This window comes from Dasypus novemcinctus, chromosome 8, assembly GCF_030445035.2.
Source record: "Dasypus novemcinctus isolate mDasNov1 chromosome 8, mDasNov1.1.hap2, whole genome shotgun sequence".
Classification (NCBI taxonomy): domain Eukaryota; kingdom Metazoa; phylum Chordata; class Mammalia; order Cingulata; family Dasypodidae; genus Dasypus; species Dasypus novemcinctus.
The window spans coordinates 25,451,134-25,471,329 of NC_080680.1; the positions used below are offsets into that span (position 1 = coordinate 25,451,134).

Consider the following 20,196-nt stretch of genomic DNA (forward strand, 5'->3'; position numbering starts at 1 on the left):
ACTGTTTTTGAAAGAGCTTGTGCCATTTTACATTCCCTACAGCAGTGTTTAAGAGTTCCAGTTCCTCCACATCTTTGGCACCACTTGGTGTAGTCAGGCTCTTTAATTTCAGTCATTCTAGTAGGTGTGTAGAGGTAAGGCATTGTCATTTTAATTTTAATTTCCCTTATTACTAATGGTGTTGACCATATTTTTGTTCATTTGCCATTCATATACTTTCTTTGGTGAAGTCTCTCTTAAAATCTTTTGTCCATTTTAAAAAAATAAAAATTAACTTTATATCAACTTCAAAAAAATGAAATAATAAGGCAAAAAGCAGGTTAAAAAATTATGGAAGCATTACTTTAAAAATTCCTGCCCATGCACATTTATCTTATTTAATTCTACAAGCAAACTCAGTTGTTTCTCCAGTGTTCTGAAAGATGAATAAATGAACACAGATGGTTAAATGGCATGACAAAGGTCTCCTTGCTAATGAAGAAAATGAAAAAAAAAAAAGCTTGATCATATTCATTCTCACAGACCTGAATCTCATATTCTTTTTTTATGAATCTTCATCATTGATTTAGTAGCTTATTTGCCTTTGCTACAAAAATATTACAATATTACTGCTGTCTATAAGTTACATTAGTTGTATTTTTCCCATGTATCACCATATTCTTAGCACCGTGTATAAGAGGAACATTCTTGTATTTGTATTATTAACCATTTATTATTATTGCCCATTTTTTGCCTAGTTGTTTTTTGAGTTTTGAGATTTATTTATTTTATTCTGGGTAGAATTCCTTTCTCAGACATATGATTTTCAAATATTTCTCCTAGTCTATGGCTTGTCTTTTGTTCTCTTAATTGTATCTTTTGAAGAGCAGAAGTTTTTAATTTTGAAGAAGTACAAAGTCTGAATTTTTCTTGTAGAAATCATGTTTTTGGTGTTGCATTGAAGGTCTCTTTGCCTAACCTAAGTCCATAAAACTTTTCTCCTATGTTTCTATGTATTCTTCCATGGGTTTCATAGTTTTAGATTTTACACCTAAAAGGCCTATCTTTCCTATTGTATAAGTTAACTGTATGCAATCACTAATATCACAAAAAGGGTTGTCTTAAGCAATGGGAGTTATTGGCTCACAGTTTTGAGGGCAGAAGAGTCTAAACCTAAGTTATCAGCAGGCGATGCTTTCTCCCAGAAGACCGTGGCATCCTTTGGTCGGCCGCCAGAGCCTTGGACCCGTGGCTTTCCTCATGTGGCAGCGTCTTCCCACTTCTCGTCTGGATTCTGCTGACTTCTGGCTTCCTCTTCACATGGCTTTCTCTCTCTATGTCTGAATTTTATTCTGCTTTTAAAGGTCTGCAGTAGCTTAGATTAAAACTCAACCTATTTCAGTTGGCTACACCTTAGCTAAAAACATTATCTTCCAAAGGTCCTATTTACAATGGGTTTATACCCATAGAAATAGACTAAAATTTAAGAATATGCTTTTCTAGGGTACAAAATTCAATCTGCCTCACCGGTTTCCCCTTTCCTTTGGAGACTCCAATTACATGTTTGTTAGGCCATTTATTTAAATTCTTTTTTTCTCTCTGGGTTTCATTTTGGATAGTTTCTATTGTTATGTCTTCAAATTTACTAATATTTGTTGCTGCAATGTCTGACCTACTTTTTTTCTTCATTATATTTTTATTTTTTTAATGTTTTGTCATTTGTAATTAGTTTTTTTATTAACACATTTTTAAAATTAAAGTTAATAGATCACATAGAATGCTACATTAAAAGAACATAAAAGGTTCCCATATAACCCACTCCCCATCCCCTCCTCCTCATCATTTTTGTAAATTGTATTTTTTTGAAGATACATACATCACAAAAAAGGTTACATTATAAAAAATACAAGGTTCCTGTAAACCCCCCATACCCCCACCCCACTCCTCCCACACCAACAACCTCCCCCATCATCACATCAAGTATATGTTTTCTTTTATTTCACACATTGTCATCTTCATCTGTAGAAATTTTATTTGGGCCTTTAAATATATATATATATATATATTTCCATGTCTCTCCTTAGCCCTTAAAACACATAGAATACATAATAGCCATGTTTACTAATTCTAATATCTGTGCCAAATCGGGGCTTGATTTGTTTTCTTCTCATTATATTTCATGTTTTCCTGCTTCTTTGCTTGTCCAGTAATTTTGAATTGGTCAGTGGACATTGTGAATTTTATCAATAAATATTCTATTGTTTTGTTCTGAGATGTAGTTAGGTTTCTTAGAAATGGTTTGTACGTTTTGGATATTGCTTTTAAGATTTGTTAGGAGGGATCAGAGTAGAATTTGGTATAGGGCTAATAATTCCCATTATTGAGACAAGAAATTTCTCTGTTCTCTACCCAAAGCCTTTTAAATAATGAGGACTTCCAGGCTGGGTGATGGAAGCAAGCACTTTTCCTGCCCACTGTAAGTGCCAGACATTCTTCCTTCTATTCCTTTGGGTAGTTCTTTCCAAATTCTCAGTTTTTTTCACAAGCATGTGCTGATCAGTACTCTGTTAAATAATTGAAGGAGAACTTCTATATAGCTCCTGATTTCTTACTCTGTGCAAGTCTCCCTTTGTGGTACTCTGTCCTGCATTATTTTTCTTTTAATAAACATATTCTACATGGGAGTTGATGCAGAGAGCTCTTGGGCAAGAACTCTTGGCCTCTGACACAATAGACTCAAGTATACATGTTCATTTCTAGGGTAAGTTTGTAACAGGTCAGAATCATTAGATCTCGCTTTGGGCACTGTTGTGTCTGCAACCCCTGTGGTCAGATATATTTCTGTGTGTATTAGAAATAAACAACAATGGCACAATGATTGTAAAGATAAAGAAACAGAACTTCAGTTAATTTTGTTTTTCTATGGAATGCGATTGTGTCTGAAATTTAAATATTGCAAAGGCTGAGGTGTAATATTTTTATTTTGGAAGTGCCGATTTTGTTTCATACACAAAATATTTTTCTGAATATGAATTTTAAAAATTAAAAAATTTAATTTACTCTTGTTAATTGCTTGTTTTCCAAAACAAAAGAACAAATAGGAAAACAAAATCTCATATTGGTGGTACAGTTCAGTAATTACCTAAAGTGGATCTTTTGCATACAGTTTTATTAAAATCCACTCATTTGTTAATGGACTATAAATTACATAAATATTATTATTAAGGGATCAAAGTTCCAGCTTTTAGATAGATACAAAAGTGACTGATAGTTGTTTTCTCCTTTATTTTTACTATTTTTAAAAAACTTAAAATGATCTTATACATATGCATACACACATATATTACTTATAAAAATTCTGTTTTTGCTTCCTTTTCTGAACATTATTACTTGAGTGATTTCATGATCGTCATTAAATATAATTTTTGTTATGGGGGGAGGAAGGTGCAAAAAAATTATCTGCTCTCACACATGCCAAGTACTTCACAGGATGCAGCCCTGATACCACCTCCATTCAGGAGAAGATCTGAAGACCTGGATTAGGGTCAAAACAGTGCCTTAGTGATGGACAGAATTTGCACAGTTTCAGAGGGAGGAGTCAAGTCTGACTTCAAAATTCCCCATTTAGGGTAGTGAGAGCATGCAATGCCTTTAGCCAGACTTGGCAACAGAAGATGCAGGGGCTTTTGTTTTTTTTTTTTTTTGTTGATGGAAAGTTAATGAATTAGCCATGGAGATAATGACCCTGGAGTAGATACACAGTATTTAGGTGGCAACAAAACCCAGATGATTCTCGATTATACTTATCTGGATTACTGCCATTGGCGGCTTAGGATCAGGCACAGAGAAATTGTTCTATGAAATAAAGAGGGCAGATATCTGAAGACACCAGAGGAGAAAGAAATTTTTAAAGTGACAGAGATGGTCCTTTCAGCTTTTTCTGTTTCCTATCTCTTTCACACTCTGCATAAATACAGAGTAAATAGCCATTTGTGTGTGCAAAACAGCAAATCGAGATGGCAGAAGTACCGAGAGAATTCTTCCCACTAAGACTCCGTTTTCAGAAAGCATGATGACTCTTTTTTTAGCAGCTCAAGAAACTCCTCCCTTGCATGTTTTTGATTTCAAGTCAAAGTAAGGCTGATCCCAAAAGAGGATGGATCAACAGGAAGAGAAACAGTCATGTAAAGGTCTGTGCATTACATTTTTGCTGGAATATGTCTTCCTGTAGGACTCAGGTGGAAAGGCCGTTTAAGCACAACAAAGGTGCCTTCTGGAGCTCCGGATGCTGTGAGGTCGGCTGCAGGGGGTTCCTGCCGCAGGGCTCCTTCTCTTACAGACAGAGGCAGCTGGGATGCCTTTCAGCCTGTGAAGCCAGCTCGGAGTTAGACAGACGCAAAGCACAAAGGTCGGAGAGAAAGAGTTAGCAGGCAGTCAGTGTCACACTGTGAGACCACGTAAAAGGTACGACCCAAACATGAGGATCAAAGATTAGAAGCTGGACAGGGCTCACACAATCAAGTACCGACAAAAGAGAGCCTGGGGCCGGCTGCTTTCCTGTGTAGTTGGGAGGATTAACAGGCAGGCATTTTCTGACTCCTCTTCACCTTGCATAACTCTTTAATAACAGAGGGCATCCAATCTTCAAAAAAGTCGATTTCAGAGGTAATTCATAAGTCAGTTGTTTGACTCTGGAAGGGTTTTCATTCTCAGGACATGCCCTCCAAATCTGTTTGCAGCTGTACGCATTCATTCATTCTTCAGTCACCAGGAGACATTTAATGAACACTTACTGTGTGCCCAGGAGGGTGCAGGAGATAGAGCAGTGAGACAGCAGACAGAAACCCCAGCCCTCACGAAGCTTAAATTCCAGTGGGAGGAAGCAGATGATAAAGAAGAACAGTGTACTGTATATTAGATGGTGGTGAATATGAGCGAGAGAAAACAAGTAGGGAGAGAGGAAGACAAGTGCTGGGGAATATGGCTAGGGAAGGCCTCACCGAAATTGAAATTTTGAGCAAGGACTGCAAGAGGTACAGCAGCGAACTGTGCAGGCTTTTGGACAATTTTTGTCTAGGACTGAGGAGACAGCACGTGCAAGGGCACTGAGGTGGAAGCACGGTTGGCATGCTTGGGAAACAAAGCAAAGCCAGTGTGGCTGGAATGGAGTGAGCAGGCGGGAGAGTGATAGGAAGTGAGGTCAGAGAAAAAATCGGGAGCCTGATTCTGTAGGGTGCGGTATGCCTTTCACTTTTTATGTTCCTTCGAAAGACATGGTCAAGTCTTACTCTGCTTTCCTGTGGGTGGGAACCCATTAGTAAATAGTATCTTTGAATGCGTTTAAGGTGAATCAGGGTGAGGACTCGTTTGTGAAAAGGATTTTTGAAGAGCCCTATTCTCTCTAATCAGAGAGGAAATTTGGAGGTCTTCAGTAGAAAGCAGAAACCAGAAGAAGCTGGAAGATGTAGAAGCCAGAGGTAAGAGGAGGCCTCAGAGGAGAGAATGAAGCCGATCCATGGGATGGAAGCATCATTAGAATGAAGGCAACTCTGGGAGCAGGCATGGCCTTGCCAGCAGCTGGATTTTGGTCTTCTGGCTTTTAAAACCATGAGGCCATAAATTCCTACTATTAAGCCAACCCATTGCATGGTATTTGTCAGAGCAGAACTGGCAAAGTAAGATAAATCAAGACGGCCTTGTAAGTGGAGTCTTTTGGCAAACTACCTGAGAGAGCCAAAAATGACAGGTCTGAGAAAGAGTTTGGAGCAGCTCCTACCCAGTTTGGGCCCCTCCCGTGGCTGCCAGGTTGCTGGTTTGCAAGGTGAGGCCCGAGCGAGAGAGAGAAGGGTAGCTAGAGGGCAAGTTACAAAGTCACGGAGCTTCCATTCTTACAGAAATTCAGCTATTTTTTTTTTTCCTGGAATAAATGCTCACTCACTGCCACATATCTTTGATTAATCTCCAGAGTACTGAAAAATTTGATTCTTACAATTTTCACCAGTTTTCTTGTTTCTTTGATGGAGAAGAGAATTTTCAGAGGTCCTTACTCCACCATGTTTTGCTGATTTTCTGACTTTTTAGAAGTTTCTCTCTGGCATCTCTGTGAAGCATGGTCAGCAAGAGTGGAAGCAGGGAGATGAGTTAGAAGTTTCTTGCAATGCCTTGGGTGAGAGATGATGGTGGTGGCTTGGATCAGAACGGGAGAGGTGCAGGTGCTGAAAGGATTAAATTCTGGACTTATTTGTAGATCGCTTTCAGGGTTTGCTGAGGAATTGGATATGGCATGTGAGAGGAAGTGAGTCAGAGCAAGGAATGTGGGCAACGAGAAAGATAGCCTGTCATTTGTCTAGATGGGGAAGACTGGAGAGGAGCTGGATTTCTCTGAAGTTGTTGAACACTGACCAATATAAAACTTGACAGCTGGGCCCAACATTGCATTTGCAGGAAACAACACTGAGTTACAGCTTGGAAGACCAAGAAGTCATCTGTCTCAGTAGAGGTAGAATAGAGATTTCCTTCCCTTAACTGGATATGCCTGGATCTACCCTCCTGGGGGCCAAAGCCAGCTTGGACAGGGTGTGGACTAGTGTACAGAAAACAAAGGATGGATCAAGGTCAAAGACCTGACCAGGTGGAGTCATCAAATGGAGGTGACCCAAAGTGACCAGACCAAAGAGTTGGGACTGGGCTGAAGTCTTTGCGGGTGGAGGTGGGGATTAGAAGCCAACTCAAAACAAAACAAACATGCACATGCAAAGCCTGAAATATGAGGGCTGCAGCCAGATTGTGAGAGAGAAACAGAATCAGAGAACGGGATTGAATGGGGGCAGCAGGGGAACAATATGGAGTGATAGCTATGGGTGATAGCTTCTCTCAGAGTTTTTACAGTCTGGTGTATGGGATGTGGGTAGGTCAGGGAATGTACAAGCTACCCTACGCTTCCTTGTGCCACTGCGTGAACACAGAGCAACGTTCTTGGTCTGCATTCTTGAGGGGAGAGCCCATGCTCTATTCTCATCGTCCTCGGATAGAGCGCCTGACAAAGCAGGGCTCATCGGTATTTGTCAAAGGAATGAATGGTGTTTTTTCCACATCGAGGAGCAGAGTCTGATGAGACCGAGAGAAGCAGGTGGGAATCCGGGGTGCTTGGGTGAGGGTTGAGGAGAAGGTGAGGGAGAGAAAAAGCTTTTGGTGAAGTTTCCTCCTAGAATGCGTCACCCTTTGATTTCCTGTGGTGGCCCCAAGCACCCATCAACCTTCCTTTCTGTTCCTACAACTGCTTATTTGTACCCGTGTTCCTTCATCCTTGGTTCTGAAGGGGCAGGACAACCAGAGCCTCAAAGCTGCAGTGTCCTCACCTCTTTCCAAAAAAAGAAACCACATTTGGGGATTTTCTGTAAGTGCCACTTTTGAGAACCAATAGAAATAAAGATTTTTCCTTTTCCCTTGCTGACTTCTTTTTCCACTTAGATTCTAAACCATAGATATGAAATGAAAGACTGTGTTTAGGCAAAACAGAAATAAAAAAAAAAACTCACTTAAAATTTCAAGACAACTGACACAGCATCTTTTGGGTTGGATCTGGAATAAGGACATGGGGTGAAGAGCAGAATGGAGCCAGGGAAGGGGCAGGAAGGAGATGGGTGGGGTTGGGGAAGCGATAAAACTTCCAGCCTCAGAATGGGGGCCAGGTGGTGGAGGGTGTGTGCACAAGGGGGGCTACAGAATAGCCCTTGGGCTCCCCATTTTTCAGATCCAACACCTGGGTCACCACTGCAGACCTTAATGTGTGTCTAGCCTGAGAACTGAGAAGTAGAGAAAAGGTGAGAGGAGGTTAGCACCATCTGGAGGAGAGGAGGGAGGTCCAAACTGGGGCAGCGACTGGGGCAGGGACATCACAATGGCTCTTATTCAAGGGACCACGTGCTGATGAGCACGTGGTCAGGATTATTCCAGAAAGGCTGATGCTGGGTCCCAGGTGTTCAGTCAACAATGGGGCCAAGGTAAGATATTGCAGAAAGGTCCCTTGCCTTGAATGAGGAACAGGATAAAAGACATCCTTGCAAAAAGGCGAGTGGCCTTGGGTAGAAGGAACTATAGAGATGGCTTTGGGAAAGGGTATGGGCTAAAGGAGGGAATTTGGGGGCATAAAGAATATATAGTCAAATTTAGTTTCTGCATCTTGTTCATTTGGTTTGGCTCTCATGAGTTGGGAGAAGTGATACAGAAAATCATGGAAAATGCAGCTGATGCTGCCTTCAAGAATTTCTTCCCGGAAGTACGCATGGGAGGGTCTAAGTAGCTGTGGAACTGCCTTCCTCTTCCTGTGATCATTTCTTCGGGCTGTGCCAAATAGTTCAGAAACAGTGTGTCCTCTGCCTCCCTGGTCTCTATCTTTTTAAAAAGAGGCCAGATGTTTCTATCACATGTCTAAAATTCACTTCTTTTACATCTTTCATTATAAAAGAGATACCGATTTCTTCCCAGTTAAAGTAAATGATGAGGAACAGAATCCAGAGTCATGGTAGTAAATCTGAAAAAGGAAGTCACCAAGAGTAACAAAAATTACCCATAACCCTACTGCCCACAAAGAAGCAACGCTAACTTTGGATTTCTATTTTTTCGGCATAGGCATACTGCTAAATCCTTCGATGTGGGGCTTAGGGACTGAGCTGGGGGTCTCTCCATGCCCTGTGGTTTCTCGCAATAAAAACCCACCCACCTGCCTTGTGCTAGGCTTTCTCCCTGCACCATCTGCCTACCTCGGACCTTCGCCGTGTCTGCTCTGGGCTCTCGTTTTGGGAAGGCCCTGCTTTCGCTGGCTGCATGGCTTCTCTCCCTTTTCCCTCCTGACACCTCCCAGTTGGCTGCCAGCATCCAGTTCTCCTGACGCACGGCCTGGGAATCTCCTCCCTGACCGGCTGCTGGCCATCCCAGCGGACCTTTGGCATGCTTCATTGATTTGGCCCCACAGCATTCAAAGTCAGAATCCTTTTCAACTGTGTTGATTTTTGGTGTCTCTAAATAGAGTGGCTATCAGATCTCTGGCCTGCAGCCAGAGGATTAAGCTTCCAAAAGTTTGGCCTGCCATCTCCAGATCAGATTTAAATTGGGTGCAAACTGCTTCCTTTGCTGGAGTCCACACGGGCTGCCCCTGTTCCTCCTTCAACAGTAGGTCTCTAACCTTGGCTAAATCCTTTCACAGACATGCTAATTCTAGCTCGAAGGAAAGAACCCGCATTCTTCTGGGAGAGAATTTCATAAATAGCACCATCGTCTGTTCCAAGGACAAGAGGGAAGCATGTACTCTATCCTTCCCGCTAGGACATTCCTTTCTACATAAGCAGGACTGGGCTTCCTTTCATCTCTGCCTCTTTGCTTGATTAAGTCTGCCTTTATTTGCAACTGACCTTCCAGCAAAATGAAAGGCCCCATTTTCCTGACCAAGTATCTTTTGAAGGATAGCTCCTGCCTTACCTCAAGAGCATCAAAAGTAGGGGCTTTTTTCTGCTCACTTTTTCCTCCCACCCCATGGAAATAGCTCCCTTATCTGCTTGCTCATTGTTTTTTTGCTCATTGTCCACTTGTTGTCTGTATTGTCTGTTTCTTCTTTAGGAGGCACAAGGAAACGAATCCAGGACTTCACATGTAGGAGGTAGGCACCCAACTGCTTGAGCCACATCTGCTCCCTGCTCATTTGTTTTTGCTCGCTGTCTGCTTGTTGTTTTGTTCATTTTTGCTCATTGTCTACTCTCGTTTTTGCTCAAAGTCTTCTTGTTGTCTGTTTGCCTTCTTTAGGAGGCACTGGGGATGGAACCCAGGACCTTCCATGTGGGAGGAGGGACCCCAACTGCCTAAACCACATCTGCTACCTTCTGCTCACTTCTGAGAACTGACTGAAGTAGTTGAATGAAATCTGTTCTCTGCCAGCGCTGTCGGCTCTTCCTGGTTCTGCCGTGTCCAAAGGAACATCTGGTTCCAAATATTGGCCCTACCACCCACTTCCTAGCTACATGAACTTAAGTGTGGTGTTTGAGTAATTCATGAATATTAGTTTCTTTGTCTATAACATGGGGATAGCCAGCATCTTTCTCAGGGGGTGGTTGTGAGGAACTAAGGAATGTAAAGCACGGGAAACAGAAACTTTTGTATCCTCCCTGCCAAATAATCCTTACCCTCTCTGTTTCCAACAACTGCTTCCACCCGTCTTTCCAAAGAAAGCAGCCCCAAATCTATTTTGCCAGAACCATGCTGAAAAACTGCAAGTGTCTCACAGTCCCCGCTGATCCCACCTTACCTGAACTTCTTAGGGGAGCTCATTTGTTACTCTAGTTTAGTGTTTTCAAAAGCAACTTCTGCAGAATAGTTGCTCTGCAAGTCACTCTTAAAAAAGAGTTTCTATGGGAAGTAAATATGGGAAATGCTGCAGATGATAACTTCAAATTGAAGTCACCGGTGCACGGTAGCTAATTAAAACTTCTGAGAAAAGTCCTTTGGTAAAGAAATGCATTTAATCAAGTGCTTGACACACTCATTTGACTATGGACCCTTTTACATAAATTAACTTTCACCACCCCAACGAATATACTGCCCTCTGTGCATTTGGCCCTGATCAATCCAGCACCTCTCACCCTGTCATCGTCTCCCCCTTTTACCAATAATTCATGATTCAAAGGTTAAATTAGAGGAAGTGCATTCAAGGCTAAAACAGAACAAGCTGCTCTTATTTATTATATGCCACACATGTAATAAGACAGAAATCAAACTTACAAACAGATTATCATACGCCCTCGCACATTCATACATTACTAGAGACCCAGAGATTATCCCACTGCACTGAGTTGACCCTCCCCGCCAACCTGTAAGAGAGGCTGGGCAAAAATTACAGGTTTCATTTTTTACAGTCAGGGAGGGCTGTACTAAAGGGCTTCCAGCTGGAGCCGAAGCCACGCCCTCTCCCCCCTCCCCGCCTTGCTGTCTCCACTCCTGAAGGTGGCAGGTAAGGGAAGGTTCAAGTTCTTAGGGTCCATTCAGGGCTGGGGGTTGTCTGCGTCAATTCCACTGAAACCTACCGGATAACAATTTGCCCAACACAGGTAAGGCTAAACGGGCTGAGAAATCATTTCCTCTCGTGCGCATACATTATCGTTAAGGAGAACCTTATTGCTTTACAAGCTTGGCGGTTTTACTCTTCTGAATCTAAAGTGTAAACCGGGAATTGGAGCTGAGAGCTTGCTAAGAGCTTCTTACTTTTAAAACCCCAGCCTTCGTCATTGCCTCCTTCCTCCTAAGACGATCTCTTTCTGCATCCGACTTCCACTTTCGAGATATGCAAGTATTAACGAAGCTCCAGCAGAATTAACTGGCGTAGACCCCCTGGGCCGCGGCTTTGCGGAGCGAAGGGGAGTGAAGGACGAGGCTGCCCCCCAGTGGGGAATGCGCAAAGCGCAGCGACGCTTCCAGGGATTTCAAGGCTGGGCCTCGCGTTTCCAGAGCCCAGAACCCGCCCTCAGAGGCGCTGGGGAGAGACCTGGTCTTCGGGAGGGCGTGGGGGTGAAGGTGGATTCGTTTACCATTGCGGAGTGGGGGCGGGAGACACTGAGGAAAAATAATAGGCCAACCCAGCGTCTCCCCCCGCCAGGCGCCACAAGGCCCCTGGTTAAGTCCAGAGTCGCCTGTCCTCGCCGGGATGACTCGGCTGAGCTGGCCTGGAGGGCGGACCCTGGGCCCTGGGTCAGGTGGTCCCGGTCCTCTGGCAGAACGCGGGCCTGCGCTGGGAGGCAGCTTTCTATTCCCCGGTCTCCGGCAGGGGCCCGAGCTCTTGCGCGTCGCGGGAGCCAGAAGTTGCTCTTCCCTCTGCTTCCGCGCAGCGGGCGGCGCGGCTCCCGCGAGTCCAGGCAGCCGCCGCCGGGCCCCGCCCCGCGGTTTCCACGGCGACCCCGGCCGCCGGGCCCCGCCCCGCGGTTTCCACGGCGACCCCGGCCGCCGGGCCCCGCCCCGCGGTTTCCACGGCGACCCCGGCCGCCGGGCCCCGCCCCGCGGTTTCCACGGCGACCCCGGCCGCCGGGCCACGCCCCGCGGTTTCCACGGCGACCCCGGCCGCCGCGGCCCGCCGCCGCCGCCGCCGCCGCCGCCGCGCCAGGTGCCCTGCGCCCGCCTGCAGGAGGGGAGTCTCCAGGCCAGGCTGAGAAGTAACTTTGATTACTGCTATTATTATTTTGCTTATTGACACAAGTGCGTCTACCTATTTCGTGTTAAAATTAAGCATTAAGGGTTTCTTGTTTATTTGGAGGTGGGGATAGGGGAATATATGTGACAGCGTTTTAGGACTATTAGCTCTTGAAATGGAATCGCAGATTATTTTTTTTGTTTCTTTTTTTCTGTTCTATTCTTTAAAAAAAACTAAACGGGTATAATGTAAGCAACAAAAAAAGCAAGTGGAGTCTTTTGGATTTGGGGGAGGAGATTTTCTATTGAATGTGGTTTTTTTTTTAACTTGTGTTGTTTCCTGGTTTATTTTCATAGAAGAAAAATCTGTTTTGCTTTCTGTAACTTACCAGAGTGCATATGGTTTTCCTTTTATGTTTCTGAATGCTTCATTTGTACTTCTGTTTTCTCTTCTCCTATTCAGGTGACATTTCCCTTTTTTTCCTTCTTGCTCTCCCACTCAATGTCACTAGTTTTTATTCTAACCATGCTTTACCCCTTCCTCAATGTCTAATTGGCTGGTCTTTAAGGATGATAGTTAAGCAATCTGGTTGGCTGCTGTGGAGAAAACCTACAGCTTGTTTATTCTGTAGAGGCATGTGCAGACTGCAGTCTGAGTAAGGGTTGGGAAGTAAGGCTGAATTCTAAGTTTTCCGTGCATTGCAAGGAACTGTGGTTAAATCAATGAAGCGCTGAGATCCAGGAAAAAATCTTGGCATTCAACAAGGAATAAGATAGAGATGTCGTGAGCAAACATACTTGAATTAATCACCTGCCAATTTGGGATCTAAAAACATAATTTGAGTTATCTGTGTGTTTATTTCAATGCAGAGCTAACTAAATAATTAAAAGCGAGAAGCAGTGTATCCAAGAGTTGAAAACACGAACTCTGGAGCCAGTTGGCTTGGACTAGAATGCTGGCTCTTCCATCTAGAGCTCCGTGACCCTAAAGTTAGCCTCTCTTTGCCCCTGTTTTCAAAGTATTAAGTGGTATGTTTTAGAAATGGTGATGATGATGATGATGATGATGATGATGACGACAACGACAAGGTTGCTCATAGATCCCACTGGACCATGATTTTTAAAATATATTCCAAGTGTTTGATTCTTTTTCTTTTTAAGTTACTGCTTTCTGAATTTCTGACAATGAATGTCCTAACAGTGGTGTGTCTTCTTACTGTCATTGTTTAGTCCACAGAAAGCTGTGGAAAGTTAGAACTGGGCTTGCAATCACAAGCCACAGATCCATCACAATTTGGCCACTTACTGCCATGGACATGACTGTGGTCCTACTCTCTGAAACTGGGTTTCCATCTCCAACAAATAGCAGATACAATTGACCTAGATAATAGTCAAATCATTCTTCCTTAACCGTGACCCTTGTGACACTCTGATCTACATAGTGACAAAAAATAAGGTCAATTCAAGGCAATATGCAATTAGAAATGGGTAAAAATTGAGCCATAAATGCCCTCCAGGATAGTTTTCTAAGTCCCAGTCTATTAGTCCTTGATGAGTGCTGCTGAGGCTCTAGCCAGCCTAGAATGATATGTTCTTGGCTTTGAAAGAGAATGGTTAGAAGTCAGGAACTGAGGGAGAGGAGAGTCTTCCTATACTTCAATTTTGCTGAAGTGTAAAAACCAGGCTCTTTGGGAGTTTTCATTGTTGCTGAGAACAACCAATTCAACATCTCCATGGGCTCATGGCTACCTTTACACGTGGGCAAACTTTGTGTCCGTTGATCAATTATTTATAGAGTAGCTTCTACATGAATAAAAATGTTCTTAGTGCTCTAGAACGTCATTCCATATTATAAGTGACCTTTGGGAACTTGGACCTTAATCAGCCTTACTTGGTGTGGCTGTCTTAAAAGCAAAATAACATTCCTGAAGTCAAAGAAAGATTGGAGAACTCTTCCAGATTGCAGGACGAAAGAGACTTGACAGCTAAATGCAAATTATGAATTGGAGCAGAATCCAGAATTGGAACTGACTCTAGAAAGAATTGCAATATAGGAATTGAAATAGAATCTAGAAAGGACACTAGTGGAGGAAGTGGTGACGCTTGAGTGGGGTCTGAGAATTAAATAGTTGTAAATGAATCACTGTTAATTTCCTGCTTTTGCTGGTCAAATTATTATAAGCTATGAAGGAGTTCCTTCTTTGTAGGAAATGTACATTAAAGAAAGAACTCAGGGGTGATGGAGTTCATGTCAGCCACTCACTCTCAGGGGGAAACGTTCTTTAACTTAAGTGACCAACAATATTATTAATAGTTTGCCTGGGACAGTCCCAGTTTTACCCTTGACAGCCCTGTGCCCAGGGAACCCCTCAGGCCTAGCAGATGGGGAAGATTGGCCACCCTGTTTGTACTGTACTTGCCACTTTTCTCTAACTTTGAGTTGTTACAAAATGAAATTTTTTTTAAGAGTAGATCACTTAAGCCATAAGTGTTCAAGTGACCCATATAAGTATGGCTAAAGAAGAAGCATGTGATTGATTTCCAAGCAATGGTACAATCAGTAAACACTATAGTGGGCAGAAGAGGTGATCACAGTGACCTGGAAGGGTGACAGGTGTCTGATGACACAAAACGAGGGCTCCTGGAATGTTCCCGGCCTGGGAGTTCCTCACAGTGCCCAACCTCCCTCCACTGTGGCACGGAGCCCTGAGCTCTGGTCATGGGCTGACCATTCTCAGTCAGGATGACCTTGGCCAAGTTAACCATTCCAAGCCTCAGTTTCCTCATCTGCAAAATGAGAAAGTTGTACAGGGGACTTCAAAGGTTTTTTTTCAGCAGTAGGAGCCTTTCCTTAAAGGATCTCTCATCATCTGACATGCAGTGAGACCGCTCCAGTTGAATTACATGAGGGGTTTCCAGCTCTGCTGTCCCCTCCACCCCTCCTCAGGCCCCCCTGCTGTGGTCTCTGAAACCCCTGGCAACCCTGGGGCTCTGTAGAACACAATTTGAAAGCCACCGAGCTAGAAAATATTTCTTTTCTATTTATAATCTTCCCCATTTTCTTTAAAATATGCCAAACATCTGATACTTTAGGGACAGAAGGGGTATCTCCAGGAATTATCAATGTGCATAAATACGTGTTTAAGGGAAAGTGTCCATAGAGGGTTATTTAGTCTCAGCATCATTTAGTAGAGTGTTATAGTTTAGTATCCTTTAGTAATCCTAGGGCCGCATTTATTTGTGACATTGGTTTCATGCTGAACGTAGAGTCCAATGCAACCTGCAGCCATTCCACGGGCGCTGGGGAAGGGGAATAGTAGAGTCTCAGGCTAGCTCAATGGATCACGGCCTTGTTTGAATATAAAATTTATCTTCAAAAGCCACTGACAGTCATTATCCATTTAGTACCCACAGACTGAGGAAATACACAATGTCAGTAAGTTTCGGAGTAGATTTTATATGAATCCGTATTTTATGAAATGCAATGTTTGTTTTTTCCCATGATTTGTAGTTCCCATAAGGATTCTTCCACTGCTGGTGGTGGCTGTGCCCGAGCCCCGCTCCAGGGCTCTGCGGCTCCCGGCTTCGCCGATTCTCCCGGCTAAAATCGCTCTCATCTGGGAGCCTCCGCACGTGCTGGTCCTTCTGCCTAAAACATCCTTGTGTCTTCTCTTGGCCAGGCCAACTGGTGTACAGCTTTCGGGTCTCAGCTGAGGTGTCAGCTCCCCAGTGGCATCCCCAGCACCCTGTGGTCCTGACGTCGCACACGTACCACTGCCCCGGACTTGCTCACCCAACGGGAAGGACTTTTCTTCATACTGCCCTTCCTCCGAGTTGTGCCAGTAAACAGGCTGGGTTTCAGGACCTGGAGAGACCTTTGGGCAGGTAAGCGTAAAGGAGCTAGGACCGAGTCTGATTTCCCCACCTAAGGAAAGTGCGAGAAGCAGAAGGTAGGGGGGCCTGGAGGAGAGGTAAGGAGAAATCCCTGCTGATTAGAGCAGAGATACTTCGAAGGGAGACTTGTTGGTGGGACTTTGAAATCGTACACTGCGGTTAGGCAGGAAATCGTCAGAAGGTCTCATGCAAAAGTATGAGTACTTGGCATACTTAGATTTTTTGTAGGAAAAACAACAACAACAAACTAATAGGGCCAGGTTCAGGGTATAGACTGGTGTGGGGCCAAACTAGACCCAGCCAGCATATCCCACTAAACAGCCATACATCTGGTATCTGTCTGCTCATCTGTCCCCAACTCTAGACTCTCAGCTTCTAAGCTTCACGCACCCCTGTGCCCAATACGTAGCATAATAGGTCCTAGATAAATGTCAACTGCATCAAGAATCCCAGTTTTAGACCAGGGCATGGCATGGCTCCTATATGCTTTGAAATAATCCTTTTGAAATGGGGAATGTTTTGAAGAGACCAACAGAACGCCTGAAAAAATCAGGTGGCATCTGGGACAGCCCTCTGTCCAACTCAGAGTCAGGTCAGGCCTGGGGACAGGCTTGGTGGGAAGTTTTGAGATGTCTGTTCACACAGTCCTTTGTAATAAAATAGTGACTGTTCTCTACCATCAAAAGACCCACTTCGAATTGTCCTGGTCCTCAGGGGGCTCTGCAGGAAGGGCAGTCCTGAGCCCAGAGTGCAGAGTTTAACCTCTGAGTAGCTTGAGAGGGTCCAGAGGACAAACTTCCCTCCTTGTGCTTCATCATGGTCATGATGAGAACCTTGGATTTGGGACTAGAAGCTCTGACTTCTGTCTTTAGCTTGGCCCCTAGCTGTCCTGTGTCTGGATGAATCCCTGCTGCTCTCTGAACCTCACCGTGTATCAAACCCTCTTAGGATCACTGACAAGACCAAAGGAGGGACCATGTGGAAAGTTGCTGCATATGAAGGCCTTAAACCTCTCAATTATTAGTAGCAGTCATGTATGTATTCTTTACTTTATGCATCCAGAATTTTCCAGGGGCTCACCATGGAAGGCAGAGGACCTGAAGAATTCTATGTATAGAAGCACATTTAAAAAATATATTTATGTTGTTAATTTTCAAATTACTGGAGAGACTTAGGGAATGGAGGGAGGGAGGAGGAGAAGTTTAGTTTTACAAACCTGGCTTACATTAGGGATAAAGGTTCTGATGCTTTCATTTGTTGGGTTAATTTTAAGCATAGGTTTGCCAGCAGTCCAGTTTTGATGAGCCATATAGTAGATTGACAGTGGGCCCCGAAGTTACTTTTTTGTGACTGGGTTTTGGCAGAGTATATCGGAAAGATTAGTTGGTATGAGGTGGTGGCGCTGAGTGGTTCTGAATATTTTTTTCATGTCTTGTCCTCTTCCTCCTCCTATTTTAGGCTTTTTTTTTCAAAAAAAAATTCCTATGCCACTTATAAAAATCAAAGTAACTTATATACATGTTAAAAAAACAAACAATATTAAAGTCTTGAAGTAAACTAGACTACCCTTAGTTAAAAGTCATCTTATACTTTATATTTCATATTTATCTATTCGGTATATTTCCTTCTAAAAGGCAAAACTAACCTTTTGTTTTCAGCCACTGAGCCCCTAGTTTGGTTGAATGTGATAAAATACTAATGGTGAAGTTTCTCCTCATTTCCCTTAACACATCGGTTGCCTGGTTGCCTTGCTCTTGCAGCTACAAAACTATCTTCAAGTACTTAGCAAGTGTTAATGGGACTGTAGGATGTTACTGGGCAACAGTAGATAGAATAATCAGTGAGGGGTTTTCGTAAATGTCTCTGCCTTTTTGTTTGCAGATGGATCCCTTTCTCCCCACACTGACTGGATCTTCTCCAAGGGATGAGGCAGACACACCTCAAACCCTTGACCTAAAGCACCTGCGAGCCAAGCGTGTGGCTTACTATGAAAGCATTGGAATCATCAAGGGTGGTTCTTCCAAAGTTGGCAGCAAACCAGTGTCCACAGCTTCCCAAAACCCCAAAGGGAAACCCTCAGAAAATCAGATTAAGTTGAAAGGACTGCAGAAGTCATCTCGCTATTCATCTAGTGGAAAGAAATCTTTGCTCTCTGAAGAGTCTCAAGTGGTTCCTGGAGAAGCAGAGCAGGCCCTGGGCCAGAGGGTCGGGAAGGAGCACAGAAGAAGGAGCTGCCCCATGGAACTGGATCTCCAGATGTTGGCTGATACCTCAGTCCCCGAGACCCAGAAACTGCGGCATGTTATAAATTGGGCCCAGAAGTTCATATCCAACTCTCCAGAAGAGCAGGGGTTGAGGAGTCCCAAAACTTCCTTTAGTCTCCTTCAGTCTAACCTTTGCCAAGGTACAAAAGCTGTAGGAAGTCAGAAAGATGTCTGTCTGAGATCATCTGATTCTCCACCCCTGTTCAGAGAAGGCCAGGCCAGCCCACAAACAGACCTTCATAGCTTGTCTTTATGTCTCTTGAAGAACTTGTCTTCAGAATTTCCAAGTTCCTTTCTGATGGTGGATGATCCTGGCAGTGGGTCTTGTGGATGTCAAGAAACTACAGTTAAGAATGAGAGGGAAGGAATTGCTGCTGCGCCCCTCGCTGCTAGTTTTAAGGAGGCAGATTCTGCTCAACAAGAGTATGATCAAGCAGGAACTCGACGTCTTCAGAACCCAAATAAGGAAGACATGTTTCCTGAGAGGCTGAGGATTCAGACACAACTCAGAGACACTTCTGAAGAAAGGACGGCTTTAGAGGATACTGGAGAGAGCCTGCCCAGAAACGGTTACTTCTGGACTCCACTGAGCGACAGCTCAGAGGAAGAGTGTTTAGATGAACCTGGGGATAGTAAGGGGCCATTTAGAAGGGGGGTGCAATGGAGAAAGAGTAAAGAGTTTGTAGGAGTTGCACTGTCTTCCACAAGTGATAGCACACCAGGGCCACAGACCACAATGCTAGAGAATGGCATCTCCTTCCCTGGGGACACACCCCTTAAGGCTGACATGAGGGGAAATTTCAGAGGAGCAGTGCCTACAGGGATACCCCAGGATGTCCCAGCAGAGGTCAAGGCGAATAGCTCCAAAGACCAGTGCCATATTGTGATCCCCATCCAGGGACTGCCTGGGGTTCAACTTATGTCCCCATCTGACCATTCCAAAGGAAGGGGAAAGGCATCAGACAATGTGAGGTTCACTTTGAGGTCCCCCCACTCTGATATTAACAGTAGAAATGAAGGGAAATGTGGCTCCATGGAGAGAGAAGGGGACGCTCTTTTGGGGAGAGCACCAAGAGGCAGTGAGAACAAGAGCGTGCAGAGATGGGTCAAAAGCAGCCCTCCTGTGATAACTCAGGGGCAGTCTGATCTAGCACATCCCGAGAGTTGCCCGGTCCCTCAAATTGACAACTTCTCGTCGAATTTGTTAGAGGACCCCTTGGAGAATGTTTCAGTTCATGAACGTTGGGACTCCGAGGTCTTCTGTGCATCCACTACAGATTCACACAGTCCTTGGTTCAGCCAGTCGCCACCACCTGGGGCCAACAGCCCATCAGGACAGACACACCTGGTGGTCACGAGGGCAATGACTCAAGAGCGAAAGGAAAAGGCGGCGCCTTCCAGTTATCCTATTTCCAGAGACGTTTCCAAAAATGGTTTGAAGCGCTCCTTCCCGCTCCAGGAAGCTGGTGGCGGTCCTTCCTGGAGTGTCCTGGAGACATATTTCTATTATTTGCACATGTTGACCCGGATCAGGGGTCACTCTTCAGAAGAGGAGAACTCCTCTTTGCCTTTTCAGGGGCCTGGGCTGTCAGAATTAGAGCTGACAGTCCCATCTCTAGAAGGGAAAGGCAGATTTAGAGGGGCCAGCCTGGACAGGGACGCCGAGGAATGCAAGGATGGGCGTGAGAGCAACGTAGCTGCGGACGGGGAGGGAGACCCCCATCCCCAAGGACGAGGCTGTGCAGAAGAGGCAGCTCTGCAAGGGACCAGCTTTTGGAAACCTCAAAGCAATTATGGTATGAAACCAAAGTGAGCAAAAAACTCTCGCATGAGCAGTAAATTTACTGGCACTTGTAAAACACGTCATGTGCTTTTGGGGAGACGACACAGG

General features: G+C 44.4%; 1 protein-coding gene across 3 annotated transcripts in view; it reads left to right on the forward strand.

Moving 5' to 3' along the window:
- Positions 1-10,961: 10,961 nt before the first annotated feature.
- LOC101429098 (uncharacterized) overlaps positions 10,962-20,196 on the forward strand; it is a 46,260-nt gene continuing 37,025 nt past the window's right edge. The window contains exons 1-3 of one of the 3 annotated variants that reach the window (XM_071216664.1): positions 10,962-11,075; positions 15,828-16,032; positions 17,923-20,101. In XM_071216664.1, the coding sequence (XP_071072765.1) occupies positions 17,923-20,101 (2,179 nt within the window). In that variant the 5' untranslated portion in view covers positions 10,962-11,075; positions 15,828-16,032. Of the gene's footprint in view, positions 11,076-12,058; positions 12,214-15,827; positions 16,033-17,922; positions 20,102-20,196 lie in introns of those variants that run through there. The other 2 variants (XM_058301605.2, XM_058301604.2) reach the window with 2 other exon arrangements.